This window comes from Orcinus orca, chromosome 1 (genome assembly GCF_937001465.1).
Source record: "Orcinus orca chromosome 1, mOrcOrc1.1, whole genome shotgun sequence".
In the NCBI taxonomy this organism is placed as follows: Eukaryota; Metazoa; Chordata; class Mammalia; order Artiodactyla; family Delphinidae; genus Orcinus; species Orcinus orca.
Window position 1 is genome coordinate 184,435,414 of NC_064559.1, and position 19,398 is coordinate 184,454,811.

Here is a 19,398-nt window from a genome sequence, read left to right on the forward strand (position 1 = left end):
CTGTTGCGGAGCACGGGCTCTAGGCGCGCGGGCTTCAGTAGTTGTGGTGCAAGGGCCCAGCTGCTCCGCGGCATGTGGGATCTTCCCAGACCAGGGCTCGAACCCGTGTCCCCTGCATTCGCAGGCAGATTCTTAACCACTGCGCCGCCAGGGAAGCCCAGTAATACTTTTAAGAATATGGAAATCAAGAGGTATGAGTGAAGTAGGGAGAGTCTGGAACATCCTGTATGAACCCGCAGGTTGTTCCTTCCCTCATTGAATATGTTCTCTCCAGCCCAGAGTAGTGGATGAGATCTGTAACTGAGGCTTCCAGGTCACCTCACAAAGCAGGGAGAATGTTTGGGTTATGAAACATTTCTCTTTTATACTACCAGATAGTTGTATAGCTTATGCGACATTCTTTGCGGAGCCATGGAAGCAAAAGAAGTCCTCCCCACCTGCTTTTATCTCCTCCTCTTTCAAGATCTTAATTTAACCAGAGCTGCTAGTAACAACTAGGGAATTAGAATTTTTTGCTACCTTCTCTTCAACCTTGTAATCTCCATAAATCCCCTTGACCATTTCCCTGGAGTCTAAATATGTTCCCCTCTCCCCCGCATTCCATTGGTAAGACATCCTCCGTAACTTGCCTGAAAGCTTTCACCATTTTATACCAAGGATGGATAGGCAGCCATTCCTGTCATCAGTTCCTCATCATATTTTTCCATCTTCTTTCTTTCTTGCTGTGGAGTGCCTTAACCATTACGATTTGTGTGAGTCTGATTTGACGTTCCCATATAAATTTGTGCTTTTCAACTCACTGGCACTTACCACCCCTCCCTTCCTAACTTTTTAACTGTGACAAGAATCCACTGAGTTACTAAACCCTCTCTATACTCTAATTCGTCAGTCAGGACATTGGATAGAGAGAATGTTCTGAGACCTGGCTTTCTCTTGGGGAAATACATATTTCTCTCTAGCCTGCAGGCAGTGGTTGCTCATTCTCCCATATCCCATTTACCTCTGAGTTTGGAGGTGGAGCTGACTCCTCACTGTCATTTCTTGAACATTACTCCTCCACTTCCATGTAAAAACTTCTTCTTTTTGAGGTTTATAACACTTCTTACCCCTAATCATTACTCACCTACCAACTGTCATTCACCCTCTCTCATTTATTGTGGCATATGGGCCTCGTCTCTTTTCAAAGTTCTGCCATCAGGGCTTCCCTGGTGGCGCAGTGGTTAAGAAGCTGCCTGCTAATCCAGGGGACATGGGTTCGAGCCCTGGTCCAGGAAGATCTCACATGCCTCAGAGCAACTAAGCCCGTGTGCCACAAATACTGAGCCTGCAAGCCACAACTACTGAAGCCTGCACGCCTAGAGCCCATGCTCCACAACAAGAGAAGCCACCACAATGAAGAGCAGCCCCTGCTTGCTGCAACTAGAGAAAGCCTGCACGTAGCAACGAAGACCCAGTCAGCCAAAAAAATAATAATAATGATAAAAAATAAATCCTGCCATCAGCCTGGATGTCTTCAGTATGACCCTCTCAGTACCTGGCCATCTGACAGTTCCTTTGTTCGTTCTTTCAATACTTCCTTCATGCATACATGCATTTATTTGTGCATTCATTCAAAAAGCATTTTTGATCACCTACAATGTAATGTGCCGAGTCCTATGCTAGAATTGGAGATACAGTGGTGGTGGGGGGGGGAAGCCAGATGTGGTCCTGTCATCCTGGAGCTTACAGTGAAGCTGTGGGGGAAGGACATTGAACAGATGATCACACAAATACATGTAACTTTATAAGTGCTATGATTACTTTGAAGGAGAGAGGCAACAGGACCCAAAGGGTGTACTAGAGAGACCTGTCTTAGCATGGAGTTAAGACCTGTCTTAACATTTCTTCTCTGAGGAAATGATGGTTGAACTGCAACCTCCTATGAGGAGTTAACTGGTTAAGGAAAGGAGGCAAGAAAATTCCAAATAGCGGGGGCAGCATGTACAAAGCCCAGTTAGGAGAGGGAGCGCGGTCCATTTGAAGAATGAATGAAGTCTGGTGGTGGAACATGATGAAGGAGGGAGAGCATGATATAAGGTGGGGCTAGAAAGGTAGGCAGGGTCCAGATCATACAAGATCTTTTTAGGTTATGTTAAGGATTTTGATTCATTCAAGGGAGTGAAACCATTGAAAATTTTAATATTTTTAAAATTTATTTTTCCAGATATAATACATATACATTGTACAAATTCAAAAGGTATAAAAGGGTATTTAGTGAACAAACAAGTCTCTCATCTACCTAGTTTCCCCTCCTAAAGGCAACCATGCCAGTTTCTTGAATATTCTTCCAAAAATAGTCTATGCATACACACACACACACACACACACACAAATTGTATTCTTTTTTCCCCACACACAAATTGTAGCATACTGTACACACTGCTATGCACCTTTCTTTTTCCACATAATGTTTTAATGTTTCCTGGACATCATTTCATATCAGGACTATAGAGAGTGGCCTTATTCATCCCAGCAACTGCATAAATCTTCCTTAGTTTGTTTAACCAGTTCTCTGTTGAGGGATGTGTAAGTTATTTCCAATATTTTTCATCAAACAATGTACAGTAACTATCTTTGATATCATGTCACATATATGATAATGTATCTGATAAATAAGTTCCAAAGTTAGCTACCTTTATTCTGTAAAGACTGAATTTCTTTCCTTCATAGCACTCCATTAGTTTGTAGTTCTATGTTTATTATGTCTGTTTAATCACCGTCTCCCCCATCTAAATTATAAGCTCCATCAAAGAGATACCTAGCATGGAACAGATGCTCAATAATATTTGTTGGGGATTTCCCTGGCGGTCCAGTGGTTAAGGGTCCGCACTTCCACTGCAGGGGGCTCGGGTTCAATCCCTGGTCAGGGAACTAAGATCCCACATGCTGCTCAGTGCGGCCAAAAAAAAGCTAAAAAAAAATTTTTTTTGAATGGATGAAAGAGTAAGGAGATAAGGATAATAGCTAGATGGGAAGTAAGGGCTCCTTATTAGTTAAAGCTTTGAGGTTATCTTTCACACCAGACAGAAATAATTTGCATCTCTATAAAAATCAAAGTCATTTGGAACTTATCTCTTCTATAAGTTAACATCTAAATTTAGGCTCTACTCAGTAGTAAATAGTAAGTCAAACAAAAGTATATTCTCTTACACCAGGGGTTGGCAAACTTTCTTAAAGGGCCAGATAGTAAATATTTTAGGCTTTACTGGTCTTAAGATAACTCTATTGCAGGTACTTAACTCTGCCATTAGAACAGAAGCAGCCATAGGTAATACATAAATAAATGAATGTGACTATGTTCCAGTGAAACTTTATTTACTATAATAGGCAGCAGCTGGAGTTGGCCCTTGGGCCATAGTTGGCTCCCCTGGTTTAATAAATCAGTAATGATAACCCTTCTTTCATTCCTGATATTGTCAATTTGTAACTTTTCTCTTTTTTTCTGTCATCAGTCTGACTGGAGCTTTATCAGTTTTATTGACCTTTCAAAAACAACCAGATTTTGGTTTCATTGATTTTTCTCTGTTGTTTTTTGTTTGTTTTCTGTTTCAGTGGTTACTCTTATCTTTACCTTTCTCTGCTTATCTTGGATATATTTTACTCTTTTTTTTTTCTGTCTTTTATGATGAAAGCATAAGATCATTGTTTTTTTTCCTGTTAAAGTTTGGCCGTTATTTTTCCAGATCTTTTTGAATGCATATATCTACAAACAAAAAAGCTTCATTTTAAAGAATATAAATAAGACCATAATATATAAATTTTCTGCAACTTGCTTTTCTAACTTAACAAGGTATCATGGGGATATTTCTTTGGCTGTATACAGAACTCTACCTAATTCTTTTCACGTGCTGTATAGTATTCTGTAGTAACTATTTCTATATTGATAGACATTTAGGTTCTTCAAATATTTTACAGTACAAACTATACTATAATGAAGTCCTCACAAGTGGGAAGTTCTCCAGGATAGAGGTATACAGAATATTTTTGTTAGATGTATAATTTATTGAATGTCTTCTCTTTGATGCTCAGAAGGAATAAACTACTTCTATGTGATTTACCACAATAACTACATTTCATGGCTCTTTCTTTGCTATGAATTATCTTATGTTGTTTAAGGGCTGAACTTTGGGGAAAAGTCTTCCTATATTAATTTTGTTTACAAGACTTTTCTCTGGTATGGCTTCTCTGATGTCCAATAAAAACTGAGCTAGCTCTTCGTATGGGCTTTCCCACAGTCATTACATCAGTAGGGTTTATTTCCACTATGAGTCTTCTGATGTCCAGCAAAGGATGTATACCTGAAAGATTTTCCACATTTACTACAGCTATAGGGTTTCTCTCCTGTATGCATCTTTGATGAGTAATAAGAGTTGAGCTCTTCCTAAAGCCTTTTCTGCATTCATCATACCAGTATGGTTTCTCATCAGTATGGATTTTCTTATGGTCCAACACAGTTGCGTTATCCCTGAAAGCTTTCCCACATTCATTACATACAAAAGGCCTTTGTCCACTGTATATTCTCTCATGATGAGTAAGGGCTACCTTCTGAGCAAAGACTTTCTCAGTCTTTACATTTGTAAGGATTTCTGACTGGTCTGAATTCTCTGATGACCTAAAAGGATAGAGTTCTTTCTGAAAGCTTTTCCACATGCATTGCATTTATAGGGTTTTTCTCTAGAATGAATTCTCTAATGATTAATAATTGTTGAGTGCTTCTTGAAGAATTTCCCACATTCAGTACATCTATAAAGTTGTCTTCTTATGTGAATTTTATGATGATTAAAAGAAATGAGCTGCTCATAATGGCTATCAAACATTGTTTATGTTTATGGGATTTCTTACCAGTATGATATCTCTGGTGTCTAATAAAGGAGGAATTTGAAGACTTTCCTACATTATAGTACTACTTCTCTATGGAGCTTCTGTCCTCCCACTTCAGGCCTATATCAACTATGACACTTTTTGTTTGCCCTTTCAGAGCAGACAGTTCAGAAGTATTTTGCTTTAGGGCTGACATCTTTGTTTCGAACCAGTACACCTGGACTGCACAGGTACCTGGTGGAACTTCTCACACTTCCATCCAGGGCTCTGCCCCTTGCTCCAGTTGGGCTATTAATTTTGGTTTGAAAGAGAGAAAAGCCCCATAACAACAGATTCCTATAGATTTCCAATATCATATCTCTGTACATGTCCATTGAATGGCATCCAGGTATCTTCATTCAATCTGGGTAGAGGCCATAGCCTCATCCCCAAATGTCAAGGGATCCCTAGATCCAGGCTCTTGGTAGTCTTGGAGCCATCTGTCTTCTGAAGTATTCTTCCATGCAAGGGCAGAGAACACTGCTTAGACCAATAGTTCTGGATGCTAGAAGTCCAAAATCAAGGTGTTGGCAGGGTTGGTTCCTTCTGAGACTCTGAGTAGAATCCTTCTTTGACTCTTCCTAGCTTCTGGTGATCACTGTCAGTCCTTGACTTTCCTTGCCATGCAGCTGTATCATTTCAATCTCCGCTTCTGTCATCACATGGCATTCTCCCTATGTGTCTTTCTAGATCATTGATTTTAGACTTTTCTTCTTTTCCAAAATAAGCATTTAAAGCTATAAATGTCCCTCTAAACGTTGCTTTAACTGCATCCCACTAATTTAATATGTTCTGTTTTCAGTTTCATTTAGTTCAAAATACTTTCTAAACTTTCATGCAGTTTTAACCTACACTTGGTGTAAATTAGTATTATACCAAGGGAACCACTGTCCAGCTGTCTGGAGGTCTTTCTCTGTGTAGCTTCCTCCTTTCCGGTAGTCTCTAGCTATCATAGTCACCCTGAACTCTGTTTCCTCAACTTAGCAAGACCACGCTACTCTGCTTGGGTTCTTCCTGTTACACAGTCTGCAGCATGCCTATCCTGTAAACGGAAAGCCAAGGTGGTCCTAGGGCTCACCCTTGTTTATTTCCTTTCTCTCTGGGATCACAGCCCCAGACCACATGTTGTTCAGTGTCCAAAAACAATTTTTTCATATATTTTGTCTAGTTTTCTAGTTTCTCATGGTAGAAAAGCAAGTCCTATGGCAATTTCTCCTTCAAGGGCAGAAGTGGAGGTTACAGTACATTAAAAAAATTTAAATAAAATAGTGGCTTATAGAAAACTGCAAGCTATTTTCATCTTTGTGGACCTTTTCACTATATTAAATATGAGAGACTTTTTCTGAGAAGAATGATGGAAAGTTGATATAAAGGTAACTGAAAGTAGTTACTGATGTACCAATTTACTGATTTCAACAAACTCTGTACACTTAGCTGTTACCAAGATTCATACCATTGGTTATTGCTTAGGAAAGTGGATGAGGAAATGAGGAGCATTTCCATAGCTCTTGGTAACTTCATTTTTTTCATAGTTTCTATTTATTCATCTTTTCTTAAGTAAGTTCTGTTTTTTTCTGGCCTCTAAATTGTCTTGTCTGATGTTAGGTTGGTGCCCATGTTTCTCTCTTTTTGTTTAAAGAGCAATGGCAGGGACTTCCCTGGTGGCACAGTGGTTAAGAATCCGCCTGCCAATGCAGGGGACACGGGTTCGATCCCTGGTCTGGGAAGATCCCACATGCCACAGAGCAGCTGAGCCTGTGCACCACAACTACTGAGCCTGTGCTCTAGAGCCTGCGAGCACAGCTACTGAGCCCACATGCCACAACTACTGAAGCCCGCGCACCTAGAGCCCTTGCTCTACAACAAGAGGAGCCACCGCAATGAGAAGCACGCACACTGCAACAAGGAGTAGCCCCCGCTCGCCGCGACTAGAGAAAGCCTGCGTGCAGCAATGAAGACCCAACGCAGCCAAAAATAAATAAATTTTAAAAAAGGAAGAAAGAAAGAACAGTGGCAGATTGGCTTCCATAGTGCTTGACTCCATAATCCAGAAGGCTGCCTGTTTTTCTCTTATCTCTCAGTTGACTGGTGTCCACATTTAGTAATTGTTTCCTGGGAGTCACGATGGCTTTGGCAGATTATCCAGTTGTTGCTTTAGTCAGTCATAGCCCTTTTTCAGTTATGTGTACATGCAGACATGACTATCCATCTATTCAGTGGTTTGATTCTACTACATATTTTCTATATGTAATTCTACAATAAAATTTTATGTTATAACCCCAGGGCTAGGGCTAGGGTGAAGAAAGAGGTACCTAGGGTATGAAATTTCAGGAAACACTCACTCTCGAGATGGGGGTAAGCTGGGACTTCCCTGGTGGTCCACTGGCTAAGACTCTGCACTCCCAATGCAGGGGGCCGGGGTTCGATCCCTGGTCAGGGAACTAGATCCCACATGCAGCAGCTAAGAGTTCGCATGCTGCAACTAAGACCCAACGTAACCAAATAAATAAATATTAAAAAAAAGAAAAGGTGAGGGTAGACCAGCCCTGCACTTACATGACTCTAAGAGTGAGTACTTCATGACTCTAAGAGTGAGCACTCTAAGAGTGTGCCTGAGGCATCTCTCTTGCCTCATCCTGGTTCTGGCTTTGTATAACCCTGACCATAGTTGGTTACAGACACCTATATAACTAAGACCTTAAAATGAACTCTGTATAAAAACTTTAATTCATAACATGCTTTGACTTTATTTCATCTAAGAAAACAGAAATGAGGTGATATTTCAGGAAAATCAATACCATGCCTGAAAACATTCAATGGCTCAAAAGTTTATCTGTAAGCGACGTTAGCCGGAATTTTGGACCATGTTATCTAGGTTAACCACAGTACGTCACTGTTGTACTTCTATTCCTTTATTCTTTTTCTTTTTTTAAATTAATTTTTCTTGGACTATGGTTGCTTTACAATGTTGTGTTAGCCTCCAATATTTCTTATTATGACACGGCTTAGAACTTAGAAGTTCATTCTAGCAGAGTACCTCTCATGATTAAAATTTTTGGTAAGCTTGACTGACTACTGCTCTGGTTGATGCTGTGATATGCAAAACCACCTGACTTTGGTAAACCATTGATTAGAGAATGGATGAACCTGAATCCTACAGTAGATCAAGAGTACTCAGTTTGTGTTGCTGCCAGTTCAGTGGGCAGAGTACTCCATCTTCTTCAGCTGGCTGCTCTTCTGGTCCCATAATCTTCATACTGTCCCTGAGAAATGCCTTGGAGGTGAATGTGAGGTCAAGTGGTGGGACTCTGCCCCCATCCTTCAGTACACTTCCATCAGAAGAGCTCTTTTGTTTTGTTTTTTCTGTTTCAAGAACTGGAGTTATGTTTAAAATGTCTATATGCAAGGGACTCATTGAGGAGGGGAGCCAGTGATGAATGTGGAGCAGTACTTCTACAAGCTAAAATATCCTGAGCCAAAAAACTCTCTCTTTTGTGTCTTTTATTCCACTTACTAGACAGCTTTCCCACCCTCTTAAAAACCAATCTTCAAAACAGCCTCAAATGTTAGAATTCAGGACTCTTTACAGAGCTGTAGTCTCTGTTTTTATTTCATTTTTAAATGTTTTCATTCTTTGTTTTTAGATGCCAAGGAGAGCAGGTGCCAGCAGGCGAAGACACAGTTTGGAGTTGGCCTGAGATCTGGGGGAGAAAATCACCTCTGGCTTCTTGAAGGAACCCCCTCTCTGCAGACATGTTGGGCTGCCTGCTGCCAGGACTCCGCCTGTCATGCCTTTTGGTGGTTAGAAGGGATGTGCATTCAGGCAGACTGCAGCAGGCCCCAGAGCTGCCAGGCTTTTAGGACAGACTCTTCCAATTCTGTGCTGGTGTTTTTAAAAAAATTCCAAACTGCAGATGACCTGGACTTTCTACCTGAAGATGATGTACCACATATTCTGGGGCTAGCTTGGAGCAGGGTATCTTGGAGGAGGCAGAGCCCACCCAGAACTCCACCCAGACCTACTTTATCTTCCAGTGACCAGCAGAGCTTCATCAGGAAGCTTCGGAAGAGAGAGAGCCCCAGTGAAGAAGTAGCTACAGTGACACAGCCTTCTAAAATGAATGAGCAAGGTGATCTGAATACCACTAGCTCTGCAGAGGTAAGCGTATTATGAATAAGGAGCAAAGAAGCGGTTTAATCTGCTTTTACATTTGGCACATACATGAGCTATGAAGCTGGTGCTTGTGGGTGGTGCTCCTAGGCTGAGGAGTGTATGTATAAAGCTGCTTGGCGTCATCTTAGTAGGTGCTGCTGCCCAGATGTTCAAGGTAATTTGACCTCAGAGACGTTCTTTCCGTGCAAGTCTGACCACTGTTTTGGTAAAAGCAGAAAGCTGCTCATTATCTCGTCTCAGCTGGCTCTTGGCTACAGGTGAGTGTAGTTGTGTGGGCGTTAGTCTCCACCAACAGTTCTGCAGTGTTTTCTGCCAGATTGCAGAACACTTGATTGATGTAGTTGCAGTCAAGTTCTCCTCCTCCTCCCCCATCTCCCTCCTGTAAACACATTCCTTAGGAGGTAGTTTCTTTTCCACTCTGAAGTAACCATGCCTGGTATTGCAGATGAAGACCTGACCTGCCGGGCTGGGGAGCTGGATGTGGCCTTTAGCCAAGAGGTCTCGGGTGAATTCTTACCAAGCTTTGTATGCCAAGGGAGATACCACCGGTAGAGTTTATTCTGCTTATTATGTTTCTTCATTGTTGATCTTCCTGGGAGAATGATTAAAAGGAATGACTCACTCTGTGCTCGTTCTCCCTTGATTGCTGTGACTTATTTTTGTATTTGTTTTGTCCTAGCTGTCTCTATCAAGTTGAAGCCATACTAGGGAGGCTACTGCATGCTAGGCACTGTGTGTGCTAATCGTTATATTATGTCATTTTGTTTAATTCTCATAGCAATATTTCCAAGTATGTATTATTAGCCCCGTTTTACTAGTGAGGAAACTGAGGCCCAAAGAGGTTAAACAATTTGATCATACAGCTAATGAATAACAAAGTTAGAATTGGAACCCAGATTTAATATTAAGGAAAAACCTTTCAGTGCAATATTAGAGATACAGTGTTAGGTTCAACATGCCCATAAACATTTATGGACATTTATTATAAATGTCAGGTACTTTTCGAAGCGCTAGAGAGATAAAGGTAAACAAGACATGATCTGTCCCTCAGGGAGTTTACAGTCTAGTGGAGACTGAGGCATGAAGATGGGTATTTATGATAGTGTATAATTATTGCATTAGTTGATTTACGAGCAGTAGGAGCACAAAAGAAGACGTGATCCTCCTGAGCAGGCAGGTGATGTGTATGTACAGGGAAGACTTCACTGAGATGCTTAACTTATTTCTTGAAGCATGTGGAGGATTTCACTAGGGGTTTAAAGGTAATAAAAAACATTCTGGAGGGAGATCCAGTGTATGCAAAGGCTTGGTTACACATTTACTATCTGCAAGGTCCTGTACTAAAAGCAAGGCACTAGGAATATTATAGGAAATAAGATCATGATTCCTGCGCTAATGGAGCTTACCCTCTGACCAGGAAAATAGACATGACGTTTATGGTAAATAATTATAAGCTTGATGCACATTATGAGAGGGTAAGTGGAGTGCTCTAAGAGCATCTAACAGAGACCTAATTGAGACTGAGGGGTAAAGTTAGGCCACCCTAAGTAAGGAAAGCTTAAGCTGAGACTTAAAGTAGAAGTAGGAATTCGGAAAAGAAACAGGCAAAGAGTAATTCAGGCAGAAGGAATAACAATTTCAAAGTTGGTTAGGTGCCCTAGAAAATTGAAAGATCAGGAAGTTGGGAGAGACTGGTCTTGCTTGGCAGACAGAGCAGGAGAGCTTGTGGAGAGAGAACAGGCTTCAGAGGTGTGCAGAACCTTGAGGCCTTCTTAAAGTATTAGTTTATCTTAAGCAGGGAATGAAATGATCAGATATGTTTTGTGTGGTGAGTAGACTGGAGAAGTGCAAGAATGTACATGGAGCAATCAAGTAGGAGGCTCTTCAGGCAAGGGAACCGTCTCACTAAAGAAGGCAGTTGAAGATACGCGAAAGGGGATAAATGATAAATACTCCCTCAGAGCTGAGGTTCTCAAACTTTAACAAGTGTCAGAATCGCTTGGAGGCCTCATTCAAAACAGATTGCTGAGCCCAAGCTCCAAAGTTTCTGATTCAGTAGGTTTAGAGTGGGGCCTGAGAATTTGCATTTGTAACAAGTTCCTAGAGTGCTGATGCTGCTAGTCTGGGAACCACACTTTGAGAACCATGCCTTATAAGGCAGGTGGGTTAGAATCCAGAGCACAGGGCTTCCCTGGTGGCGCAGTGGTTGAGAATCTGCCTGCCAATGCAGGGGACACGGGTTCGATCCCTGATCTGGGAGATCCCACGTGCCGTGGAGTAACTAATCCCGAGTGCCACAATTACTGAGCCTGTGCTCTAGAGCCCGCGAGCCACAACTACTGAAGCTGGCATGCCTAGAGCCTGTGCTCCGCAACAAGAGAAGCCACCACAAGGAGAAGCCCCAACACCACAACGAAGAGTAGGCCCCTCTCACCGCAACTAGAGAAAAAGTCCGCACAACAGGAGTAAAGACTCAGACGTAGAGAATGAACTTGAGGACACGGGGAGGGGGAAGGGTAAGGTGAGACGAAGTGAGAGAGTGGCAGGGACTTATATATACTACCAAATGTAAAATGGATAGTGGGAAGCAGCCACATAGCATGGGGAGATCAGCGCGGTGCTTTGTGACCAACTAGAGGGGTGGATAGGGAGGGTGGGAGGGAGACACAAGAGGGAGGAGATATGGGGATATATGTGTATGTATAGCTGATTTACTTTGTTATAAAACAGAAACTAACACACCATTGTAAAGTAATTATACTCCAATAAAGATGTTAAAAAAAAAACCCAAATGGAAGGACCTTCTACAAAACTAGTAGTCTTCAAATATGTCAAGATCATGAAAAAGAAAGACAGAACTGTCATAGACTGGAGGGAACAAAGGAGATACAACTAAATGCAGTGTTGGATGCTGGATGAGTCATGGACAAGAAAAAAGACTTTTTCCACTGAAAACAGGCAATATTCAAATAAGGTGATTAGTTAACAGTACTATATGAATGTTAATTTTCTGGCTTCAATATATATGTAAGATGTTAACCTTAGGAGAAACAAGGTGAAGAGTATTTAGGAACGCTATACTATGTTTGCAACTTTGCAAAATAAAAAGTTTTTAAAAAGGCAGTGCCTGACACACGCACACACACAGAAAGCCTGTGCGCAGCAATGAAGACCCAACGCAGCCAAAAATAAATAAATAAATAAATTTATTAAAAAACAAAAAAGAATCCAGAGCACAAGATTAGCCTTAAGCAGGAGGAGAGACATCTCCTTCATTGTGATAGGAAGGAAGAGATGGGTGGATATAGATGCGGCTAAGGTGGACTTTTAGGTTTGATAGGAGGAAATTGTGGTAGTTCTAATCTCATTCTTGTTTTTTCTGAAGTGGGATAGATCATTTATTGAAAGTAGAAGCAGAGGTAGGTGGAGTGGGGTTAGGTGGGTAGTAAGCAGGAAAATGAGAGGTCTGGAGAGAGTGGTAAAGGCCTGAAATGGCCATTGTGAGGGGTAGGAGATTGTAAACTAGGTAAGGAAATAGAAAGATTGCTGGGTGTCATTGAAGGTGGAGACCATGAATTTATAATTATAGTTGTATGATTCTCCTCAGTAGCTCTCAGCAACCCTGTCAAGAAAAGCCTGATAGTTTGATTCATCCAAGATTAGAACTTTGCCAATTTTGTATAGAAGGAAATTGGGGCGTTGAGACTGAGGTTGTTGTCAAGAGAGTGGATGAAAGAGAGATATAAGAAGAAAGGAAAAGAGACAAAAATAGGAGGGGCTGAAGGAGATTCAGTAGAGGAGTCTGGCATTCAGAGGTTCGATGATGGGAAGCAGATATAGGGGGACAGGTAAATGTGCTGGAAGGACAGAAGGTAGTCATCAGAGAGTGAGATATTTGAATTTAATATTCTGGAGGTGGAGAAGATATGGTGATTAGAGGATCTAGGGTGAAGCTATGGAAGAGAGTTGCTGGGGTAGAGCAGAGAAGAAATTTATTGGTGACAGGGAACTCATAGAACATGTTGAATGAGTTATCCATGTAGACATTGAGATAGACTTTAATAAGGATGTTGATAATGATGACAGCAGTAGTAGCTAATGTTTACTGAGTACTTACTACTATTAGTAAGTACTATGTACTTAGTACTATGTCAGGTACTATTTCGAACCCTGTACACGAATCAACCCTTTTAATCTATGCAACAAATCCTGTGAATTACTATTACCATCTTTATTTTATAAATGAGGAAACTCAGGAAAAGAAAGGTTAAGGAACATGGCAACATAGCTATATGTGGTAGTACCAAGACTTGAACCCAGCAGTCTGATTCTATCCGGAGTCTGTCCTCTTAATCTGCTTACTCTTGAGGCAAGACTTGCAGTGAAGAGGAATTTTGAGATCCAGATGTCAAAGCCATCAGTAAAGTAGGAGGAGTAATGAGTAAGTTGAGAGATGACAGCTATGATGAGAGTTGAAGTATTGTGCAGCAAGATAGCAAAGGAGAGGTTTTTACAAAGAAGATAGAAGAGTAATGATTTGCAAAGGCATTGAGAAGGGGAGCAAGTAAAATAGCAACCTACCTTTAATCCTAAAGTGTGGGAGGATAAGTAGCCATCCTATTGCAGAGATAGATGGGAAACAGTATTCTCAGGGGAGGGCAGGCTTACACTTAAGAATAGGAGGTCAGGGCTTCCCTGGTGGCGCAGTGGTTAAGAATCCGCCTGCCAGTGTAGGGGACGCGGGTTCGTGCCCCGGTCTGGGAAGATCCCACATGTCACAGAGCAGCTAGGCCCATGAACCACAACTACTGAGCCTGCACGTCTGGAGCCTGTGCTCCGCAACGGGAGAGGCCACGACAGTGAGAGGCCCGTGCACCGCGATGAAGAGTGGCCCCTGCTTGCCGCAACTGGAGAAAGCCCTCGCACAGAAACGAAGACCCAACACAGCCAAAAATAAATATAAAAAATAAATAAATTAATTTTAAAAAATTCTGTGAATGTTTAAAAAAAAAAATTGGAGGTCAGGGACTTCCCCGGTAGTCCAGTGGTTAAGACTACGAGCTTCCAATGCATGGGGCTTGGGTTCGATCCCTGCTCGGGGAACTAAGATCCCATGTGCCATGTGGTACGGCCAAAAAAAAAAAAAAAGAGTAGGAGATCAGGGATCACTTTATGGGCATGTGACCTGTGCAGTCCCCACACTTAGAAAGGCCTTGTTCTTGATTTAATGCTCTGTTCTCGTTATCTTGAAATTCTTAATTTTTGAACATGGAAGCCCACATTTTCATTTTCCACCAGATTCTGAAAATTTATGTACCCTCTCCTGCAGGAGGTATAGGGAACAAAACATGAAATGATTGAGTGTACAGGTGACTTTCTGATCATTTGAACTGAATATTTGGAAGAAAAGGAGGTTGGGTTTTAAAGGAGAAGAAGTATATAGATCATTGTAGGGATAACAGTGTGGTGTGGTAAATGGTTCACAACTGGGTTTTCCCCCAGAAAACAAAGTCAAGCCCTGAGTTATAGACTTTGCCAGTTTTCATGGTGTAAATACTACCACCGTGACCAATTTCAAGCTACCAACATGAAGTCACTGAACACAGAGTTGGCAGAGATGAACACAGAGTTGGCAGAGATGAACACAGTCGGCATATGACCTGGCTCTAGCACACCACAGGATAATGATGATCAATAAAATTGGACCAGTAAAATTAGAACTATTGTAGATTTAGGCCTGACGGTCTTCTGGAAAATGATAAAAACTCAAACTTAGGCCTTATGAAATTCAGGTATATGCTGGAGGGAGGATCCTGAAGTTGTGTTGGCTGGGGAGTTCTTTTTCTTGTTGTTCACCAGTCATAGGCAGTGGCAATAAATTGCTGCTAGTGAACAGGGTCTCAGGCTTTATGGTCTAACATGGAGAGTGGGTGGACATGGGGGGAGGAATATTGAACTTGAACTTTGAAGCCCTAGGAGTGGGAGTGCGCTTTGTGCAGTGTCGCACATAGGCATTTCGCATCACATGTTGGGAACTGCAAGCATTGCTGAAAAATGGGGCAAAGTGAAGTCTTCAGATCCAGACAAGTTACATTTGACCTTATATGCCATGCTTAGGAGCTTGATTCTCATGCCGAAGGCCATGGATAGCTCTGGAAGGGTGGTAGCAACTTCTTGTACATTCAGAATAGTTAATTGCCAGGCATTTCTTTTAGGAGAGGACTTGGAGTTCAAACTTCTGCTCAATACATTAGGGAGAGTAAGAGAAATGTATGTACTGCAGATCTTCTAATTAGGGATGACTGACTAGCAGCAATAGTTTGTACTAAAATTTTAGTTTGTACTGTTTTCACTAAGGTAGGTCAAGCAAGTCTGCATCCAAAGGAGGAAGAAATTGTATCATATATTACTCTTGTCTTGCCTGAAATGCTTGCAGAGTTGCAAACGCATGGGGTTGTCAGTAGCATTTTTCATTCTTTTGAAAACGTATATATATTGCATTCAAGAGTAGGTATTGTGGACCTTCAGCAATTCCAGAAGTGGAAAGGAATGTCATCAATTTATTCCCCTTTCTCAACTTAGAGAAGGAGAGGCTTGTACTGCTTGGTTGAAGTACTTCATCCTTTCTGGATCATGAACCTCTGAATTGTTGGCGGGAGGGGCATGAAGGCTTGTTAATTGGGTACTGGCACATTTACAGTACGAGGAGTTGAGCCACTGGTTATTAATTGCTGCCAGTCCTGCTTTGTGAAAGGAGGAGTGTTCTCTTTGAGCCCAGGGAATGAAGGTCCAATTAGGTATCCCCACATGTAAAGTTTGACTTTAGAAAGACTGAGGTGCTCCTTTCTCTACCGGCACCATTTCCCTGTTTCTAGTCAATATTACAGCATTTCAACCCCTGCAAGCTGGTGGCTTTCTGTAGAACAGATGACTGAGAAGGATAAGTGAGCCAAGCTCTTGGACACCTCTCTGCTGCCTTTTATCCCCAAGGAAAACTCTTATGCTGACTTTACAGAAGGTTGGAACTTACTTAGCTCTTATCCCAAGGTAGAGGCGTGGGGTGTGGGCAGCAACAGAGAAGAGCCTTGCATAACCAAGGACAGAAACCCAAGCAGTTCTGTTTCCCTTCATCCATATTTTTGTTTTGTTTTGGTTTGTTTTTTAAGGTTTTTTGCTTGGTTGCTTTCTTTTGGTTTTTGTTTTAAAATCTTCCCTTTAATCCTTTAGACTTGTGAAATTTTTACCAAGGGTTCATTTATTCTTCTGGCTATTACTTCCTGACAAATTTGGAATCTCTCAGGACCTAGTTTTCTCCAGATTCTCATTCTCAGTTATCTGAGCAGCAGACACCAAAAATTTTTCAGCCCCAGACTCCCTTCCAGCCCTCTGGCCTGGACAAGTTTTGTGGGTTTCTCATCCCTCACTGACCTAGACCCTTCCTGTACTGTGTGCATATATTCACTAAGTGCCCCCTCAACGCCCCCCAACCCCCGCCATTCTGATCTTACATGAGTGGCTTGTTGCATCAAGAGAAAAACTGGGCAGCCGGTTTCCTTGTTGTGTGTGGGTATGCAAAAATCCCTGCTATTGTACGTTTCCTTTTTCGGAAGTATTAGTGCCTGAACCATAATACTTTTTCCTTATTTTTTTCTCACTATACCTGCACTCTTTCTCCTCTAATCTTCTAAATCTTCTGGCTCTTTTATCTGATTATCTGGTTTTTTTTTTTTTTATTGAAGTACAGTTGATTTATCATGTTAGTTTCAGGTGTACAGCAAAGTGAGTTGGTTATGTATAAATGTATATATCTATACATATATATGTATAAATAAATGTATCTACATTCTTTTTAAAATTCCTTTCCGGGGTTTCCCTGGTGGCGCAGTGGTTGAGAGTCCGCCTGCCGATGCAGGGGACGTGGGTTCGTGCCACGGTCTGGGAAGATCCCACATGCTGCAGAGTGGCTAGGCCCGTGAGCCATGGCTGCTGAGTCTGCGCGTCCGGAGCCTGTGCTCCACAACGGGAGAGGCCGCAACAGTGAGAGGCCCACGTATCGCAAAAAAAAAAAAAAAATTCTTTTCCATTATAGTTTATTATAAGATGTTGTATATATGTCAATCCCAGTCTCCCAGTTTATCCCCCTCCCCATCCCCTGGTAACCATAAGTCTGCTTTCTATATCCGTGACTTTACTTCTGTAAATAAGTTCATTCGTACCCTTTTTTTTAGATTCCACATTATAAACGACATCATACGATATTTGTCTGTGTCTGACTTATTTCACTCAGTATGACAACCTCGGGGTCCATCCATGTTGCTGCAAATGGCCGAGTAATATTCCATTGTATATATGTACCACATCTTCTTTATCCATTCATCTATCAATGGACATTTAGGTTGCTTCCATGTTCTGGCTATTGTAAATAGTGCTGCAGTGAACACTGGGGTGCATGTATCTTTTTGAATTATGGTTTTCTCCAGATATCTGCCCAGGAGTGGGATTGCTGGATCATATGGTAGTTCTATTTTTAGTTTTTTAAGGAACCTCCATACTGCTGTCTGTAGTGGCTGCACCAATTTGCATCCCCCCACCAACAGTGGAGGAGGGTTCCCTTTTCTCCACACCCTCTCCAGCGTTTATTATTTTAGAGTTTTTGATGATGGCCATTCTGACTGGTGTGAGGTGATACCTCATTGTAGTTTTGATTTGCATTTCTCTAATAATTAGCTATGTGGAGCATCTTTTCATATGCCTGTTGGCCATCTGTTTGTCTTCTTTAGAGAAGTGTCTATTTAGGTCTTCTGCCCATTTTTTGATTGGGTTGTTTGGTTTTTTTGATATTGAGCTGCATGAGCTGTTTGTATATTTTGGAGATTAATCCCTTGTTGTTCACTTCATATGCAAATATTTTCTCCCATTCTGTGGATTGTCTTTTCGCTTTGTTTATGGTTTCCTTTGCTATGCAAAAGCTTTTAAGTTTCATTAGGTCCCATTTGTTTATTTTTATTTCCATTACTCTAGGAGGTGGATCAAAAAAGATCTTGCTGCAATTTATGTCAGAGAGTGTTCTGCCTGTGTTTTCCTCTAAGAGTTTTATAGTATCTGGTCTTCACATGATGTGATTTTAAATGGGATTTTTAAAACTTTCTCTTTCTGATAATATCATTGTTAGTGTAAAGAAATGCAACAGGTTTCTGTATATTAATCTGGTATCCTGCTACCTTGCTGAATTCATTTATCAGTTCTAATAGTTTTTTTTTTTTTTTTTTTTTTTTTTTTTGCGGTACGCGGGCCTCTCACTGTTGTAGCCTCTCCCGTTGCGGAGCACAGGCTCCAGAAGCGCAGGCTCAGCAGCCATGGCTCACGGGCCCAGCCGCTCCGCGGCATGAGGGATCTTCCCGGACCGGGGCACTGAACCCATGTCCCCTGCCTCGGCAGGCAGACTCCACCACTGCGTCACCAGGGAAGCCCCTCTAATAGTTTTTGTGTGGAGTCTTTAGGGTTTTCTATATAGAGTATCATGTCACCTACATATAATAACAATTTTACCTCTTCCCTACCAATTTGGATATATGTTATTTCTTTTTCTTGTCTGATTGCTGTGGCTAGGACTTCCAATACTATTTGAATAGAGTGATGAGAGTGGGCATACTTGTCTTGTTCCAGAATTTAGTGGGAAGGCTTTCAGCTTTTTACTGTTTAGTATTATGTTGGCTGTGGGTTTGTCTTAAGTGGCTTTTACTATGTTGAGATATGTTCCCTTTATATCCACTTTGGTAGGAGTTTTTATCATGAATGGATGTTGAATTTTATCAAATGCTTTTTCTGCATCTATTGAGATGATCATATGGTTTTTGTCTTTTGTTGATGTGATTATCTGGTTTTTTTACTGTGTGAAATGAATTTGAAAATGTGTTTGTTGACTACTTTGTAAGTTAAGTTATGAAGTGAAGAGGGTTTTGTTGTGGATCCATTAACAGTTCCTTGCTAATTGGCAGGACTTGAGCCACAGGAAAAACAGTCTCAAAACCAGCCATATCTTATTTAACACTCCTGTCATCCCTCCCCCTTTCTCCTTTCATGGGTGGTCTTAGTTTCTCACGGAGATTCTGAGAAGACATAACTTTGTAACTATTACAAAGATAAACCCTGCCATATTCTGAGAATATGGGTTGGGATGTTACTGAGATTTGGGTTGGGATGTATCATTCAGCTCCACTGGCTTTGCTACTGCAGAAAGATACTGTCTTTCCTCTAGTAGGATTTTTGTTAGTGACCATAATAGTTTTGTTTTGTTTTGTTTTTGGCTGCATTGAGTCTTCATT

The 19,398-nt window shown here is 41.3% G+C and overlaps 1 protein-coding gene across 5 annotated transcripts in view; it reads left to right on the top strand.

Annotated features, from left to right (window-relative positions):
- The window catches only part of KIAA0319L (KIAA0319 like), a 118,030-nt gene that overhangs the window by 30,630 nt on the left and 68,002 nt on the right, over window positions 1–19,398 (top strand). For all 5 annotated transcript variants that reach the window (XM_033422159.2, XM_033422160.2, XM_033422161.2 and 2 more), the window contains exon 3: window positions 8,544–9,058. In XM_033422159.2, coding sequence (XP_033278050.1) covers window positions 8,544–9,058 — 515 coding nt within the window. The remainder of the gene's footprint in view (window positions 1–8,543; window positions 9,059–19,398) is intronic.